Source organism: Vidua macroura, chromosome 1 (assembly GCF_024509145.1).
Source record: "Vidua macroura isolate BioBank_ID:100142 chromosome 1, ASM2450914v1, whole genome shotgun sequence".
Taxonomy (NCBI): domain Eukaryota; kingdom Metazoa; phylum Chordata; class Aves; order Passeriformes; family Viduidae; genus Vidua; species Vidua macroura.
In genome coordinates, this window is record NC_071571.1 from 142,549,366 (window position 1) to 142,565,871 (window position 16,506).

Genomic DNA, 16,506 nt, shown 5'->3' on the forward strand with positions numbered 1-16,506 from the left:
ATTTCAGGTTAAGAAGTTCAGGCCCCGGGAGATGGTTGAATTGTTTTTGTCCCTTCTGAAAGCACCAGAATTAATGTCACCCAAGGCTTGTGTAGCTCTGCTGTGCACCAAATTCAACAGGTAATCCTCACCTTGTTGTAGGTTATTGAGGAGAAAGTAAATAGAAAATTCTCTCTCTTTTGATATCACATAGGGTAGGAAAATGAAGTTATAGAGAAGATATTAATCTTTTTAAACGGAAAAAATTCACACATAAACCTCTTTGGGATGTGTGGAAGTTTGGAGTCATTGATATGACACTCAAGAGCAAAAAGTGATTTGGTTTCCATGGTCTTGGCTTGGTGATCTAACACATGTTGCCAGTTCTACCTGAAGTCACTGAGACTATCTGAGGCCATTAGATCCATGGCCAGAGGACTATGAAGTGGTTTGCAAATGTTCATACACATTAAAAAGGTCTCCACAGTCCCACCATTGCTATGGAAAATGAGGAGACCTCTATTTCTAAATCCAGCGTGGCTGAGCAATGAAGTTTCATAAGGCTGCAGTATTTGTATAAAGGAGGACAACGTGCTTATTGGGTACACGGACTTGGCATGGTACCTACTGCAGATCTAATCAAAACAGCAGCTTTGTGTACTGCAGATCTGTACTGCAGATCTAATCAGAACAGCAGCTTTGTGGCAGGTCTGCAGAGACTCTGGTTATGCTGGCCTCCTGCTCATTTTTTTTCAGTGCAAGTCACTCCTGCAGCTGAACACACAAGGAAAGCAGAGTTACAAGAGTCAGTATGACAACTTGGACTTAAGATCAAAAGTGTGAGAAGAGAGAGCAGTGGATGCATTTTATCACTGAGTTATTAGGAGTTTGGTATTACTTTTACCAAGCAAGCCTTGCAGATCAGTTTCTGACAGGGAATGTCAGTCTCCACAGACCCTGAAAAAGAGCAACTTGTGAAAGGAATGTGGTGTTGAGACTCTGTCATGGCTCTCCCACTGTGCAGCGTGTGGAACCACTGCTTTTGAAGATGTGATCAGATATTAATCTTTGCTCCTTTTTCCCTTATAGTTTCCCACCATTAATAGTATTTCAGAGCTTCACTGCATACCTTTTTGTTTGGCTTTTCTTCCACCCTGGAAAGCACTGAAATTAGATCCATTGACTTAAAATTGTTTCTCTTCAAGGATCTCACTGGTAGCATAATTGATGTTTGTGTTTGCCCTTCCCAGGATTTACTTGTTAGCACGTGAGAGCACATCCTGTTGTGCCTACAGTTTCTATGCTGTGAGAGCACCAAACAACTTTTCTTTGCTCTGCCACCCCTTGACCTACTCTGTCATCTTCATGATCTGCTCCCTACCTTGTTTCCACAGGAACTACCAGTACCTGCCATATGATGAGAGGAAGCCCTGTATCTGTGTAAAGAGCTACTGGGGCAACCAGACCTTTCGGCTGTACTCTTCCAACACTCTTGAGAAAATGGCAGATCACCTGGTAAGTGGCAACCATCCCCCCAGGCTCATTTATTCAGCAAAGTATGGCAGTGAAAGGCCACACTTCCCAAATCAGACCTTCAAAATTTCTCTCAGCTGTATTTCTTGTTGTTCATTTTGTGAGAAAGCAATTGATATATTTTTATTTCCCCCAAATTTCTTTGAACTATTAGAGCTGCTCAAGTATTCCTGACCACAACAATTATTTTTGGCCATAGGTCTGCTTTCTTTCCTCAGCAGTGTTTTATTCTTTGTAAAAACATTTCAAACAATTAAATTATGAGAAACAGAGTAATTGTGTCTCCTATGGCTCTTCCTCTAATATCTTTATGCCTTATATTTATACTGGGCACTCCTTAAAGGACAATATTTTCTCTTAGTTTTCCTAAAACATTGGCAGAGACAGAAAGGCATATCATCTCATGGGCAGTCACTCTCATGTCCTAGTCACAGTGTTTTCCCACAATGATGTTTTATTTTCTACCTTTGTTTAAAGTTGACTATCAACAGTCTCAAGAAAGTAGGTTTTGTTGCTGTTTGGGGTTTTTTTTAAGTGACTCCTAATGTTGAATATTTTAATGTGGGGCCTCAGATTAAGAGTCTGATTCATCCCTCATTCATCCATATATATCTCATGAGCAACAACACTTGAAGTCATACTTATGCAAGGTTGTATCAGAAGAAGACAATGACTTATAACGAAACATTTTGAACTCAGGTATCTGAATATTAAACATCTGAATAGATGTATGTGGAGAGATAATGTTTGTCAGTGCACCCCAACACCCACAGGCCTTGCTGAAAAGCCAGATGTTTATTTTAGCTTTTAGGAACAGACTCCATTCCTCATGGATAATTACTGGTTTTGTGATGGACCTTACATATGAATTCAAGTGATCACTGAATTTTAAGATGTTAACTCCAGCAACTTGTTAAAGTTAAGCAGCAAGATTAGAAACAGAACCAAGAAGAACCATTTTTTAATTCTACCTAGCAGAAAATGTTTCCAAATTACTGATCTTCCTCAAAGAGCTAAGAACACAAAGTTGCTCCAAGCAGTAATAGCTTGGACAAGTAATTGGAAAGACTGGGAAAAGGTCAAAATATATCATGCTGTTGGAGTCTTTTCTCTGTGCACTTCAAGTATAGTGATATATCAAAGGTTCTTTCTGTCAGGCCACAAAATCGCCTCCCTCATTCTTGCTAGTCATAAATAGCACTGTAACACCAACAGAATGACAAAGTGTCCTCCTGTGCATAATGGCTTTCTTGTGTGTTTTTCATAGGAAGAATCATTGGAGCAAGTAAAGGACTTGATCAAGGTTTCAGAGACCGCAGCTGAGGAGAAAATGAAGAAGACCCTAAATGGTTTTATCAATCAAAGCAGGTAATAACCTTTACTAGATGCATACAGAAAATTAAATTTAATGTTGGCTACAAATTCATGGCTAGACAAGGAAACTGATGATAATTTTTAAAAAGTACACTAAACTTACTGAGCTATGTATTTTTTTTTTTCTGTAAAAGCAAAGATCTTCCCAAAATGCAGTTTCTATGTAGACAAACAACATATTTATTGTTATTTTCAATATTCAATATTGGCAATAGATAACTGCCAATCATTGTCATATTATTTTGGCTTTCAGAACTCTAAGAATACGTTGTATAGATGATAAGTAGAATTTAATAAAGTGTGTGATAGATACACCATAAAAAAAAAAAAAACAACCATGATTAATATAAAAGCAAAGGATACCACATATTGGTATAGATCCAGAGGGCTCTGTATCAAATGACATGATTGGGCTCAAACTAGATATAAGCCCTTATTTCTAGATATTATTAATCCATTTCTGGGAAGTATGGTGCAGAGGTTTTGGACTCTATTCCTTTAATCTTATAGGTACATAATATTTTACAGATTTTCAGCACCTTTGTCTTCTGGTTCATGTACTGCAGCAGACACAGAACAGTCCAATGTATTTTAGCACATTAGTATCCTCACATAAAAAAAAAATAACAGATTTAAAAACCATGTTATTCCTGTGTCCTAGGGCATTCATGGTCATTGCTGAAAAGAAGCCCAAAGGGTTGAACTGCACTGCTTTGGACAAAAAGAGGCTCATGCTGTTCAAGCAAGAGCTGGTATGTGCTGTTCCTTTCCTATAAACATTGATGCAATGATGATTACTGAAAGCACACTGCTTTGGTTTTTTTTCCTATTTTATTTTCTATTTGGTTGCACCATATGGGAATGCTTTGAAATTCATATGAATATAGTATCCATGAGCAGTTATTTTAATAAATCCCACTGTGCTTAATAAAGAGTTGTCAGATACACTAAAATGAATCAGAAGATGTTTTTAAATGCCAATAAGTCATTATAATAATGAGATTATTTTTCTTGTCCATACATTTTAACATGGAATGATGCTGAGTTCAGTGTAAAAGCACCAAACTTACACTGCTGTCAGGTGTCTCACTACTGTGGTGCTACTGAACTTCAAGACTAGTAAAGTCTGGCTTTCGTAAAGACCTTAGGAGGAGGACCTTACTGGACCTAGGAATCTCCTCCAGGGAACGAGTGAGAAGAAACCGAACTGGGTGGAGGTCATCTGAATATTTATTACCTTTTTTTACTGCTTGTAGTACAAAAGATTGTGGCTTCTGTCTGGATCAAGGCCTGGTAATTCCAGGTGGCAATCACATGTTTTTTGGGACTTCCATACATGCAGTATACAAACAAACAAAGACAAAATGGGGGACATTCAATTTTTCTGTTGTCCAGCTCCAAAGAGTTGATCAGTTTCTGTTGGGACAAAAGAAACATTGAACATAGTGTCTCCCATCTTCTGTTTTCAAATTGAATCAAATACTGTTTCTCTTCCAATTCAAACTACTTAATAACAGATGGAAAGTATATATTGTATTTCCTCACTGCAGGAAGCAATGTCCAGTGATGCTAAGGGAATCATTCAGCAGCAGAAAAAGAAGATGCCAGTGGATGAAATGATTCGTGAGACTCAGAGCTTTATAGATAAAATTCGATTCTTGGCTGATGAGGTAATCCACACAGAATTCAGAAAAATTTAAAATCTAGGACATGTCTTTGATTTTTATAATTCCATATGAATAATAACTTCTGGCTTGGTTATCCAAAGAGTTCTCCTTCAGATAGCTGGACCTTATTCTCTTTTGCATTAAATGGAGCTGTTGTCAAACCAGGGTAGGAAGTGTTGGGCTCTGTGGTATGGAGAGGATGCACCACAGATATATTTTTTAAATAACGTCATCCCATACGTGGTGGCTTGGAGAAGCCAGCTTTCTGATATGAACTCATGTCTCCACCTGTATGGATACCTGTATGGATCTGGACTGATATGAGCTCTGGGTGCCTATATCATTTAGCCTGAGAATAACAGAAAAATCAATATATTTGGTTGGGCCAAAATCCAGCCACTAGAAAGCTGTGCCTCTGAGAGCTGCCTGTGCTAGCAAACCAAAGAGGGCCATGGCTATTCTCTGGCTCAGAGAGCAAGTGGCACAGTGGTATGTCACAAATTCTCTTCCTTCCTAAAACAGGGTGACCCTGCTTACAGCTCCTTCAGGGAGCAGCCCCTTGGCTGGTCTTTTCTTCAAAGCACACTGAAGCTTTGTTTGGGGAACATTATCTGAGACAGGGCAAGGCAGTCTCACTGAGCATTGTCACAAGCAGAAAAGATGATCATATGCCAGTGTTTGAGCATGGTCCTGGACCTTTTTGGTTTGCTGGTATAGATGAAATTGGTGGTACTTACATGGTAGTTACTTACGTGGTCTGTGGTTATTTCCTGGGAGAGAGCCATACCCAGATTCATAATTTTCTTTAATTTCTCCTGAAATTACTTATGAAGTAATCATTAATCACTCTACAAAGCTCTTACCTTCAGCTGTAATTAGAAATTCAGGTATGGACTGCAAAGCATGAAGTGACAGCCTCGTTTAGTTCAGAGGCATATCTGCCACTCCACAGGAGCCATGAGGGCATCAGCTCTTAGTAAGAGTATTTCAACAAAAATATGATGGTGGTGGCTCATAGAAAGAATTCAGTTTTAGTTCAATATGCCTTATTTAACAGCCACAGAATACAGTCCCTGATGTGTTCATCTGGATGATCAGCAACAACAAAAGAGTTGCATATTCAAGAGTCCCAGCAAAAAGCATACTCTACTCCCCAGCAAAAGAGCAGAGAGGCAAGGACTGTGGGAAGATTAAAACTCATTTCCTGAAAGTAAGTCTGTGGCACACTGCAAACACAGGTAATGCCTGGGGAGCATTTGGTATTCCGATTTCTTCCAATTTTACAGATTAATCTTTGTAATGTAAAAATATGTACAGATTTGTATCCACCATTTATTAATATTTGCTTCTTACGTTTATGGTTGTCATTCTTTAATCACTCTATCATTGCCAGGCTTTTTATGTATGAGTAATTAATTCCCTACTTGTTATGGCAAGTATAGAACACTGTTTGTCAATGGCTGTATACTAAACAAATAGAAAAGGTACAGCCTCTTTGCTGACAAAAGCATCAGCAGCACATGAAAGCCTGTGAGGAGACTGGTGAGAGATCAGCTCTCAGCAACTCAGTGGGGAAACCTAGATATTCAGGGGTAATACAGGAATTATTTATACTTTCTATTTAAAACATGCTTAAGTTTGCACAATGTATGTCCGAAGTACTGTTATGGGATTATTCATGATAAAGGAAAGCCCTAGTGGATGAATGCCTACAAAGGCAGTGTGACCAGTAGTACCTACAGTGGAATATTGTGCAATGTAATTGTTACTGTGACCATCAGGAAAAATGCTCCAGACAACAGTAACTTCATATAATGAGTTTTTAGTGGGTTTTCACCTTGGACTTCTGGGAATACTCCCATAAAGCAGAGCTAAAGAGCAGATAAAAACATCTAAGTTCTTGAGATACTTGCCATAGGTACTTGCTAAGCAAAGTACTATTTGCCTGCATAAAATAAAATATTCTGCAGTTAACTATCCAGCCCCTTCAGTATCAAGAATTACCTTAGGAACAGACAATACTAAACTCTGAACTTAGCAGATCTAGATGAAGTGGGAAGGAAGAAAAAGGAAATAATAGGTCAAGACTAGTAATATTTTATAGTGGAAATGTTTTCTGACCTGCCCAATGGAGTAATATTTTTAGTAATACATGGGACTAACTACTGGATACCAGCAAAACTGCATGAAATGGAAAGTGGGCTGAAGTCTGGGCAAAGTAGAGCATAAAATTTCACTTATATGTGTGCAGCTGTAAGATAGTCTGCACAAACCTGTGCATATCAGGCAGTATGCAGTTTACACAGACTGTTAGTTGAGTAACCTACTAATTCCTTCCCTAAGAATCACAGAAATTTCTTGTACTAAATGAGTTTCAGAGCCACTCACTGAAGAAATGCCATTTATCAGTATATCAGCTCAGAGAACACTTATTTATTTTACTCTGGCTTGGTAAGACTCAGCACCCAGCCACCTCTCTTGAGCTTGTTGGTAAACACTGGATTTTTTTTTTCAGCTCCCAGGCAAACGCCCTCTGGGCTGGACTGTGCAGGCAAAGGTGGACATCTACCTATGGCTTGGACCTAGCAGCTATGCCCACAGTGCCATGGAGAATTTGCCTGTAGGATATGAGATTGAATTACCATCTAACACCAGCTCAGGGCACAGTGTGTTGCCCTCACCTGCTTGCCTGCTGTATAAAAGTAAGGCACTCTTTCTTCTCCCTATTAACAATTAAGAGTAATGCCCCCAAAAGCTCTAGTTCAGTGTGGCACAACCCCTATATAAAGTAACTGTTCTAAGATGATAATGGCTTTGCTTCTTCTCATCAGAAAAGTCTGGCTTCATTGCCAAGTCATCAGTTCTGCCACTGACACTTTGTAGGTGTCAGGGAAAGAAGGAACTTGTTCACTTGCAATTTCTGTTCCCTGTCCCATGAATCTCTCTCCTTGTAGAGGAAGCATCCCTCAGTTCTCCTGATGATGCACAGAACACCTAGTAGACAAAAGAGTGATGTGAGATAAAAACTGGCATTTAATAGCCCTGCAGTAGAGACCTACATAATTGATTTTAAGTGAATTCAGATTTCTTGCACAACTTCTGAGTGTCTCAGGTGCTTCTTCAGTGAGACAGCACTAGCAACAGTTCCCCTTGTCAGATCCTGGCTGGAGAGCAGCTGATGGCTCTTCTCCTCCTGCCCATGTGCTGTTCTGTTTCCATGGAGCTGATGTTGCTGTTTTCTCTGCCATGATGCAGCCCCACACCTCTTCCAGCTGAGAGCCCACATGTACCAGGCCAGGGGGCTCATTGCCGCTGACAGCACTGGACTTTCTGATCCTTTTGCAAAAGTTACTTTCACATCATGCTGCCAGACCACAAAGGTAAATTCCAAAGCTTCTCTTGGTGACTGAAAACACTTTTTTTCCCTTTTTTTTTTTCTTTTGTTTTTTTAAACAATTAAGGCATGGAAAGGGAAAATCTTGGTTTTGCAAGGAAAAGTTAGATGCCTGCTGTTAAAGAGCAGATCCTGAAAGTCCACTGCAAACAGGCAAAAGTTTACATGTTACTCACTACTCTAATAAGAGGTGCAGCAGTATTAGTTTATTTTAGCTCAGATATCATATTCTCTGGGACTACTGGGGCTTTGTAGTAAATGTACCTTTCTTCACATTTTTATTTCTGTGTTTTGGACTGTTGTCATTGCTAGGTATAAATGTGGGTGTAAGGATGAACCCTCATGGGTCTCTTTTCCTCTAGCCTGTGCATTCAGTCATTGGGCAGAGTGAAGACCTCTCTATGGCTTCTGCAGCCATGTGAGCCAGCACAGCCCTTTGTGATGCAATGTGGCAGAGCACATTGGTGGTTTTAGAGCATTAAAATGGAAATGAGCTGAAAACAGAGAGGAGGGAGACTGAAAGGCTGCTGAAATATGCCCAGTAGGGAATGGTCTCCCATCTCCCTCAGGAAAGTCCGGGGATCAGTGGGCTCCCGTGGAGCCTCTAGAGAGAAGTGGAAACTTAAAGAGTTTCAGCAAGAAGGGTTGAAGAACAACCTGGGCAAGTGAGCAGGAGGATGGTCCCTCACAGAACATGGAGACTTACTTTCAAAGGTCCTGAGCCCTTTACAACTACCCTGGAGTTTAAATTGGGCAGGAATTCTGACAATCATGCTACAAACAGAATTTGCTGAGCCAAATGGGCTCTTCCTTCACATCAAATACAGTCTTGCATCAGAAAAAATATTTAACCCTCTTATCCAGCCCCTCCCCACTAAAACTTCACAGAAGACTGTTTCGATTTAATTAATTCTAATATTCCTCAGACATTTTATTCTGTTACAAAGCAAGTTCTGTTGCATGTGCCAAAGGCAGCAAAAATAAAAGCCTTTCTTTAAATTGTAAATGCCTGCTTGTGCTACTTCTGCCTCAGGGTTATTAATTGATTTTTTCCTGTAATGTGATTTTAACTTCTAATAGAAGATGGTGAATGAATCCAATTAAATTACTGTCTAGATGCACCAGATTCTGGAAAGTAGAATTTGGCCCAGGAAAAATAGGTGTTTATAGGCACAGAAGTGTTAAGTTTATTCACTACCTGAATAAAATATTGCAGCTGATAACTTGCATATTTTCATAAGTGTCAATTAAGAGCCAATAAATGGTAAAGAACCTTATTCCCATTCAAAAGAATAATAGCGGGTTATGAGTAATTTTGCAGTTGGCACGATTTTCCTCTTTAACTGTTACCTTTGTTAAATATATTTCCTGCCTAGTCAGTTAAAACATTCTCTATGAGGAAATGCTATAAGCATGCACCTAATTCAAATTACAACAAATTAAAAACTTCTGATTTCTTATGAGTGATTCATGAAAATATTTTCTTTCTTTTTCATAAAGTGTTAGGTGTCATTACACAGAACTAAAAATAAGATTAAAAAAATGTGCCCTGGAGAAGTGAAAACAGGCCTCAGTGGGGGCAAAAGCTTTATTTTAATAGCACTTGGCATGTGCCTGCTTTCCTAAACCAACAGCTTTCCTCTAACTTTAATACTGAAGTTTGTCTACACGGTTTTCATGTATTTATTTGTTTTTAGGGATTTGTGAGGCAAACAGGGAAATGGAGAAATTGGAGGTACCAGCCTCACAGCAAAAGATTTGTAATCTCCTGGCTGGGAGGAGCTGCTGAAAAATGTGGTGTCTCAGACATGGCATTGTTCAGGCTGTGGACAAGGAGGTCACCAGCAGATGAACATGCCCTGTTGAAGGGCACTCAACCAAAGAGCTCATTAAACATTTCCTCTCTTCCATTAGATCATTTCACAGACCTTATCCCCCACCTGGAACCAGACACTGCTTTTCAACAGCATTGTGCTTCATGGTGACAAAGAGGAGATCGCCCAGTTCCCACCGGAGATTGTCATCGAGCTGTATGATGATGATGCAGTGGTAAACTCAAAGTTCTTCTCACTAAAAACCTGGGCTTTTACATCCTACTGCAAGCATGAAAGCAAAGCTATGTCACTGAATAAACTTTAAATGGATCATCTTACTGAATAGAGCTCAGTGCTACTGTGGTTTGCAGTTTAACATCTGGGAACAGCTCTGAGATTCACTACTTGGCCTTGCAAAAATGCGGCCTTTTATTTTCCCCAAGTGAATCTTGCTCCCAGAGACCAGCTTACAGAAATCAGAAGCATTTTGCCCCCAGGCCCCTTGAACACTTCTGTTAATATTGTATCTAAGTCTCGGTTAAAACCATGCAGACTCTGATGCAGTCTCACTGACTAAATATAGACCTCAGATATTTTGGGTACACTGAAGAGCTAATAAGTACTCAGCTCTTCCTCTTCATAGCTGCCTTGCATCTTACCTTGGACTTTCCTTCAGAATTTTTTTTTTTTTTTTCCTAAATACTAAGCTCTGCATCATCTCAGCTCCTATAACCATTGTGAAATCCAAATGTATTTGACCCCTGTATTCTCCTTTATTTAGGGTAAGGCAGAATATATTGGATCTACAGTGGCTGCCCCTGTGGTGAGACTTGCTCACCAAAACTATGAGCCACCAAAACTTTGTTACCACCCAGTGCACTGTGGAAGTCTTTCAGGAGGAGACCTTCTTGCCACATTTGAGCTTCTGGAGGTAAATTTTACTTTCTCAGCAATTACACTTTTATGCCCTGGGGCCTGTAGCAGTCAGAGGCCCTGCAAGGCCTCCCTGGCAGTCACTCGCCTAAGATAAGAAATGCGGAGTCATGATGAGTGGACCAAAGTAGCCCCTCTTCTGCCCTCGGAGCCTTGCTATCTCTCTGTAAGGCTATAGGTCGTATTCTCCTCAACCCTGGCCATTGGACAATTTCCAACACCCCAGTATCCTGCATAAACCCCCATATCTGCCCAATTTGACAGAAGAGCTGTCACTGGAAACCTTCATAGGAACTGCCAATAAAAGACACCGCTGCGGAACTCCACACAGACTTCTCCTCTCTCTATCCCTGCGTCTGCCGAGGCACTCGCGAGCACAGAGCGAAATCACTGAGAGCTGAATTCACCAGAGCTGAAATCACTGCAGAGTTGCTCTCTAAGTTGCCTGGGGCTGGGAGCCAGCCCGAGGGCCCAGAAGGCTGAGCTGATTAGCACAGCGCTATCCAGGACACCGATGGCAGCGGCTGCCCGGGGGGCTGGACGGACCCCTGGGACCCCAAGCATCAATACGGGCTCACAAAAGCTGCCATGGCATCAGGGTCCATGACCATTTTGAATTAAATGGCTCATAGTTCCCATGCAACTCTTGTCACCCCTTCCACCTTGTCAGGGGCTACTGCCCACACACACCCACCGCTGCCAGCCCTTCACATGCTGTAAGTCTCTTTTGCCTGTCACTTGCCCTGCCCTAAACTCTGCTCTGGCCTGAGAAACTGTGAAAATCCCACTGCTGTTGCAATGACCTGCTGTTTGGAGTAGCACATGGCCCTGACTACCAGCCTTGAAGCTCCCAATACTGCTTTCACTCTTAGGAAAATGAAAAGGTGAATAATAAGGATTGGATTAGGGAGGCTGAGTTTTTAGATACCCCTACTATATTAAAAGAAACACTACATGGTTTCCAGCTGCAAGACAAAAGGAGTATGAATTTGGCCTCTTTTGGTTCTTTTTAGTGCACCTTGTTTCATCCCAATCCATTTTGTTGTGTTCACTCATTTTCCAAATTTCCTTTATTTTTTTCAACTGCATTTTGCTTTATTCTATCTCCTTTCCAAAGGGTTTGTTACAGTCTGTTCTCTGATTTCAAGATTTGATTTTCTTTCATGAAATGAAACTGCCTGGCCTCAAAGCACTCCAAGAGCTGGTATACTCTTGGCTTTTTCCAACATCAGGAGATTCCTCATGGTGCTCTGTGTAAGGAAGGAAAAAAAACCCTCTCTCATCACTGATTTATTCTCATTCTGAACCCGTAACTTTTCCTATGACATAGCATTCTTGATAACTCTGATCTGCAGGTACTGTTTGGTTCAGCTGAAGAGTGTTGTGAAGAAGTGAATGCTCCTTTCTCCTTTCAAAATGAATGCTTTGTCTTGCTGAAGGAATAAAATTAATTCTTACAATGAAGCATCCTGGTATTCAGAGAAAGAGTAAACTAAAAAAATACAGACTAATGGATACTGAGAGTCTTGCTTTTGCTTAGAATGAGCTCAAGGTTTATTGATTTTTTTTAATCAAAAAAGCAAAATCCCTTCGTAAACCTTCATGCAGGTATTTCACTCTACTGTCATTTGAGTAGTAGATAATTTTTCACCTCTTGTTCTCTGCAGTTATTAAATTAATTGCTTTGGATTTTTACTGATAAAATGTAGATCACACGTGCATGTGAATTATTGCTGCTAATTATGTGAATTATTGCTAGTAATTATGTGAATTATTGCTGGTAATTATGTGAATACTCATCTCTGCTGCAGGTGCAGTTCTTGATATTATATTTTCCACCCATCTCTTCCTCCACCTACAAGGTACCAAGGAACCCATCCTTTCTCCCTTATAGTAATTAGACTCCCACACAACTGTACATAGACAGATTGCCTGGTTAAATGAAGCAGAAGACTTCAACTTCACAGACACTTTGAGAGCTGTATCTCACCTGCTTCACCTCTCAGCAGTGACAAGTTAGCTTAGGAGCACTGCTGCACTCCAGCAGTTGTGCTTCTTTTCCCAGAAGCTGCACATCAGTATTCCTTAGGTACCATGCTTCATGTGAAAGCTGAGAACAGCTCTGTCTGTAGGTTGTTCCCTGGTGCCACAGCCTGAGCTTCTGACAGGACTCATCATCATGTGCTGGCTTCCACTGTTTTATGTAGGAATTTTCTGAATCAGGCCAGGCTTCAGCTCCGTCCTGTTATGGAATGAGAAGGTCATAAATACACACTTAAAAATAAGGAAGGAGTTGGGAAGTGAAGCCAATGAGCTTTGTCACAGAAGGTGCACCAAAGCCTGGGGCACACAAGAGGCAGAGATGGTCACACCTCAGAGCTGCTCTGGAGTCTACTGTCCTCCCACCCAGCTGGAACAGGGCACTCATGTACACTCAAATATGCTCCTGAAAGTGGGGCAGGCTCATGCACAATCAAACATAAAAAACAGAAGTGCCACAAGAGTTTAGTGGCTGTACAGAGAAGGCTCAACCCTAATGTTGGAGAGGTGGTTTGGAAGTTTTTAGATGGTGAGAGCATGCAATAATGCAGGAACACTATTCCATAGCAGCTGGAGAATATTGTCTCTCCAGCAAATGTGTGTTTCTGCAGAAGTGCACTGTCTGTTCACCAGCTCTTTTTAACTAGAATCACATCTATAATCTTCCTATGGAAATCTTCTGAGCATTTTTGCTCAGGATTTTTGTTAAATAGAATTACCATGCTTTCTATTTTTAGTAAGCAGAATTCCCATGCTTTAGTACATGCATGTCTTTAGGGCAAACTATGTCCCTAGGACTCCAAAAGGAGCCCTTTTTTCAGAAAGGCACATATACCCAATCTCTTGAATACTTTTTTTGCCATATGTTTTAGCATCACAGCATGAGAGAGAGTATTTCAAGTCACATTCCTTTCACAGCACAACAGTTCTGCTCTGCAGCTTGTCTTACAAAATTGATTGAATTGGTGTGTTCTATGTGTCATTATCAACAGATACTTCCAATACTGGTTTTATTCATCCAAAAACCAGCCTGAGTTACAACTGCTTTGTTTTTCAGATTCCTGAGTCAGATCCAGACAGACTTCCCCCACTGGATCCACCAGATATTGGCCAGATTTACCCAGTCCCAGCTAACATACGGCCTGTTTTAAGTAAATACAGAGTGGAGGTGAGATACTTTGACTATTTCCCTTTCCTAACCTCATCTCCTTTTAGTCTCTTGTTGAACTATAACAGTAACTGATGATTTTACAATCTTGATCAATATGATTCACATGCAAATAGCATATAAGGGCATGCATGGCTGTGCTTCCACTGAGGGAAACAGTGGGGCTGTGTCTCAATCCTGACCTGCTGGGAAGGGACTTCTCTTGTGGCAGAGCATGGCTGATGGATCCACACTCTGTGCAGCCAAGGAAGTGTCCACAGGAGATGGAGAGCTTCCCCTTGCAAATGACATCACTGGAGCTGAAGTTTGGCATCAGCTATCTATCTCACAGGCTTTTTCTGGCTCCTTGGCTTAAGCCAAACAATGCCTTCTGCCTGTGTACAAATGTCTACACCTTCCCTGGCCTTCTCTCTTGTACAATTTGTGTCCAAAGTAGCCTTATATTAGAAAGCTGGGAAAAGTGGCAGCTTTTCCTATCACTGCAATGCCAGATGCTGCCCAGCCTCACTGGGCACTGCCACTCATTCTGCAGCCTTCACACCACCTGCTTGTTAGCCCATTTGGCCAGGCCAAGCCAGGGTTTCTGCAGGCTAACAGTTTTTCTCTCTGCACACCACAGGTCCTGTTCTGGGGGGTTCGAGAGCTGAAGAAAGTCCAGCTCCTCTCGGTGGATCGGCCCCAGGTTCTCATCGAGTGTGCAGGGAAAGGAGTCAAATCCTCTGTCATACAGAGCTACAAGAAAAATCCCAATTTCACTGGCCTTGCAGACTGGTTTGAAGTGGTGTGTACAGCATGCTGCTCCTTGCCTGTCTGTTCTCTGGTCAGACAAGGTGTTAATTACCATCATCTTCCTTTCTTGTCAAATAATTTCTTCTGTGTCTTGATTAAATACTAAGGGATATCAGTTCTTGTGCAAAACCTACTGATTTGAAAATGCTTTAAAAAACTTTTGCTACAACCATATGATAAAAGAAGATGATGTTTTTCATGTTAAGTCCCAAGTAGATAAGAAAATATGTTGCAATCAGATTTTTACTGATAGATTGGAACATGTGGGCAGCTAACAGAAATATATTTAGTATTTTTCCTCCTCCTTTCCAGTTTTTCTGGGTAGTGTTTGGTTTCCTTTGTTTTCTTTCCATTCTTTTGACTTTCCTTTGTGTGTTACTGGGCTATTAAGGGGATTGATAATTGCTGGCTTTTGAGCTCAGGACCTTCTTATATTGTCACACCTGCTTTTATGAACTGCAAAGTAATGTATCACCTGTTGGTTGGGTTATAAGAGCTGGCACTTTCAGAATCAGTCACCAGCAGAATAAAACTGTAAGTCTGTTCAATTTGCTCTTGAGAAAAGTATATCAAAACAATAACATGGGTACTGAAGTACAGTTTCTACAGTATTTCTAGCTCCTGTTGTACTGTCCTAAGAGCTATTCAGCCAATGCTGAATGCATTTTGCATTATGAATATGTTCATTGCTAAGGAGGAGAAGGGAAGGAGGGAAGGAGGGAAGAGTAGAAGCCTTATTGCTGTGCATGAGAAATATTCTATACGTGTCCTATGTTCTCTAGCAATTCTCTCATGCTGCTGTCTGCCCCCTGCACTAGGAGCTGCCTGAAAATGAACTCTTGCATCCACCACTAAGCATCTGTGTGGTTGACTGGAGAGCGTTTGGGAGGAGTACTCTTGTTGGAACACATACCATCAACTGTCTTAAGCAATTCCTATGTAAAACCCCATTAGGTCCTCAAGCTACACCTAACAGAGTAGACTTTGCAGAAACTGAGGAAGGTAAGTGTTCAATTCTGACCCCAAATAAAAGGACAAAGGACCTTCTTAGAGGTTTACACTTAGAAGTGTGCTTTATTGTGTTGAGCATAGGATCAAACCCTTAATCACGTGATTATTTGATGATCATCAAATGCTATGACAGTATTTCTGCAAAATCTTACCTAACTTGCAAAGTTTCAATTGCAGCTTCCCCTGAATCATCCCAGCCTGCTGAGCTACCCCAAGAAGAACCATTTTTAGCTGATGACATCTGTGCAGAGGTGGAGCAGGGTAAATGGACAGTGGTAGAACCAGACCCATCCCTCACAGCACTTCCTGCCACTGAACCAGAGCACTCTGCCTCTGAGCCAGGGAAAGAGAAGAAACAGAAGGTGGGTACAGCTGAAGCTACCAGCTAACTTCCTCCTGAAGTCTTGCAGATTTCAGCCCTTCCTTATAAAGTGGTAACCTGTTGACCCCAGGTTTAGAGATTTTGGGTATTGATGTTGACACCTACACTATCTTGCTGACCCTCAAAAGAAGTAGTTAACAATGCAGCTTTGACCCCACAGAATTTCGTTACTTCCACTGATAGATTCTTAAAATACTTGCAGATTCAAGTGGGAGAAGCCAATTTGTATCTGGATGTTTGCATCCCTTGAAACATCATTATTTATTATCTGTGTAGATTTGCCTGTTGTATGGGCTGCTCCTGTGGCAATGTCTCCAATGTTTAAAGTCATGGCATAGTCAGTATAAAATACAGAAATCGCTTTAATAATATGATGATCATGATGAAGTGTCATGGAATAAAATACAGAGACAGGAATTCAT

The 16,506-nt window shown here is 40.9% G+C and overlaps 1 protein-coding gene across 1 annotated transcript in view; it reads left to right on the forward strand.

The window, feature by feature from the left end:
* Nucleotides 1-16,506, forward strand: part of FER1L6 (fer-1 like family member 6) — a 66,405-nt gene that overhangs the window by 27,246 nt on the left and 22,653 nt on the right. The window contains exons 14-26 of the mRNA XM_053980685.1: nt 1,374-1,494; nt 2,780-2,880; nt 3,548-3,638; nt 4,437-4,556; nt 5,611-5,763; nt 7,069-7,255; nt 7,809-7,933; nt 9,862-9,996; nt 10,543-10,692; nt 13,792-13,902; nt 14,522-14,683; nt 15,510-15,693; nt 15,880-16,064. Coding sequence (XP_053836660.1) covers nt 1,374-1,494; nt 2,780-2,880; nt 3,548-3,638; nt 4,437-4,556; nt 5,611-5,763; nt 7,069-7,255; nt 7,809-7,933; nt 9,862-9,996; nt 10,543-10,692; nt 13,792-13,902; nt 14,522-14,683; nt 15,510-15,693; nt 15,880-16,064 — 1,825 coding nt within the window. The remainder of the gene's footprint in view (nt 1-1,373; nt 1,495-2,779; nt 2,881-3,547; nt 3,639-4,436; nt 4,557-5,610; nt 5,764-7,068; nt 7,256-7,808; nt 7,934-9,861; nt 9,997-10,542; nt 10,693-13,791; nt 13,903-14,521; nt 14,684-15,509; nt 15,694-15,879; nt 16,065-16,506) is intronic.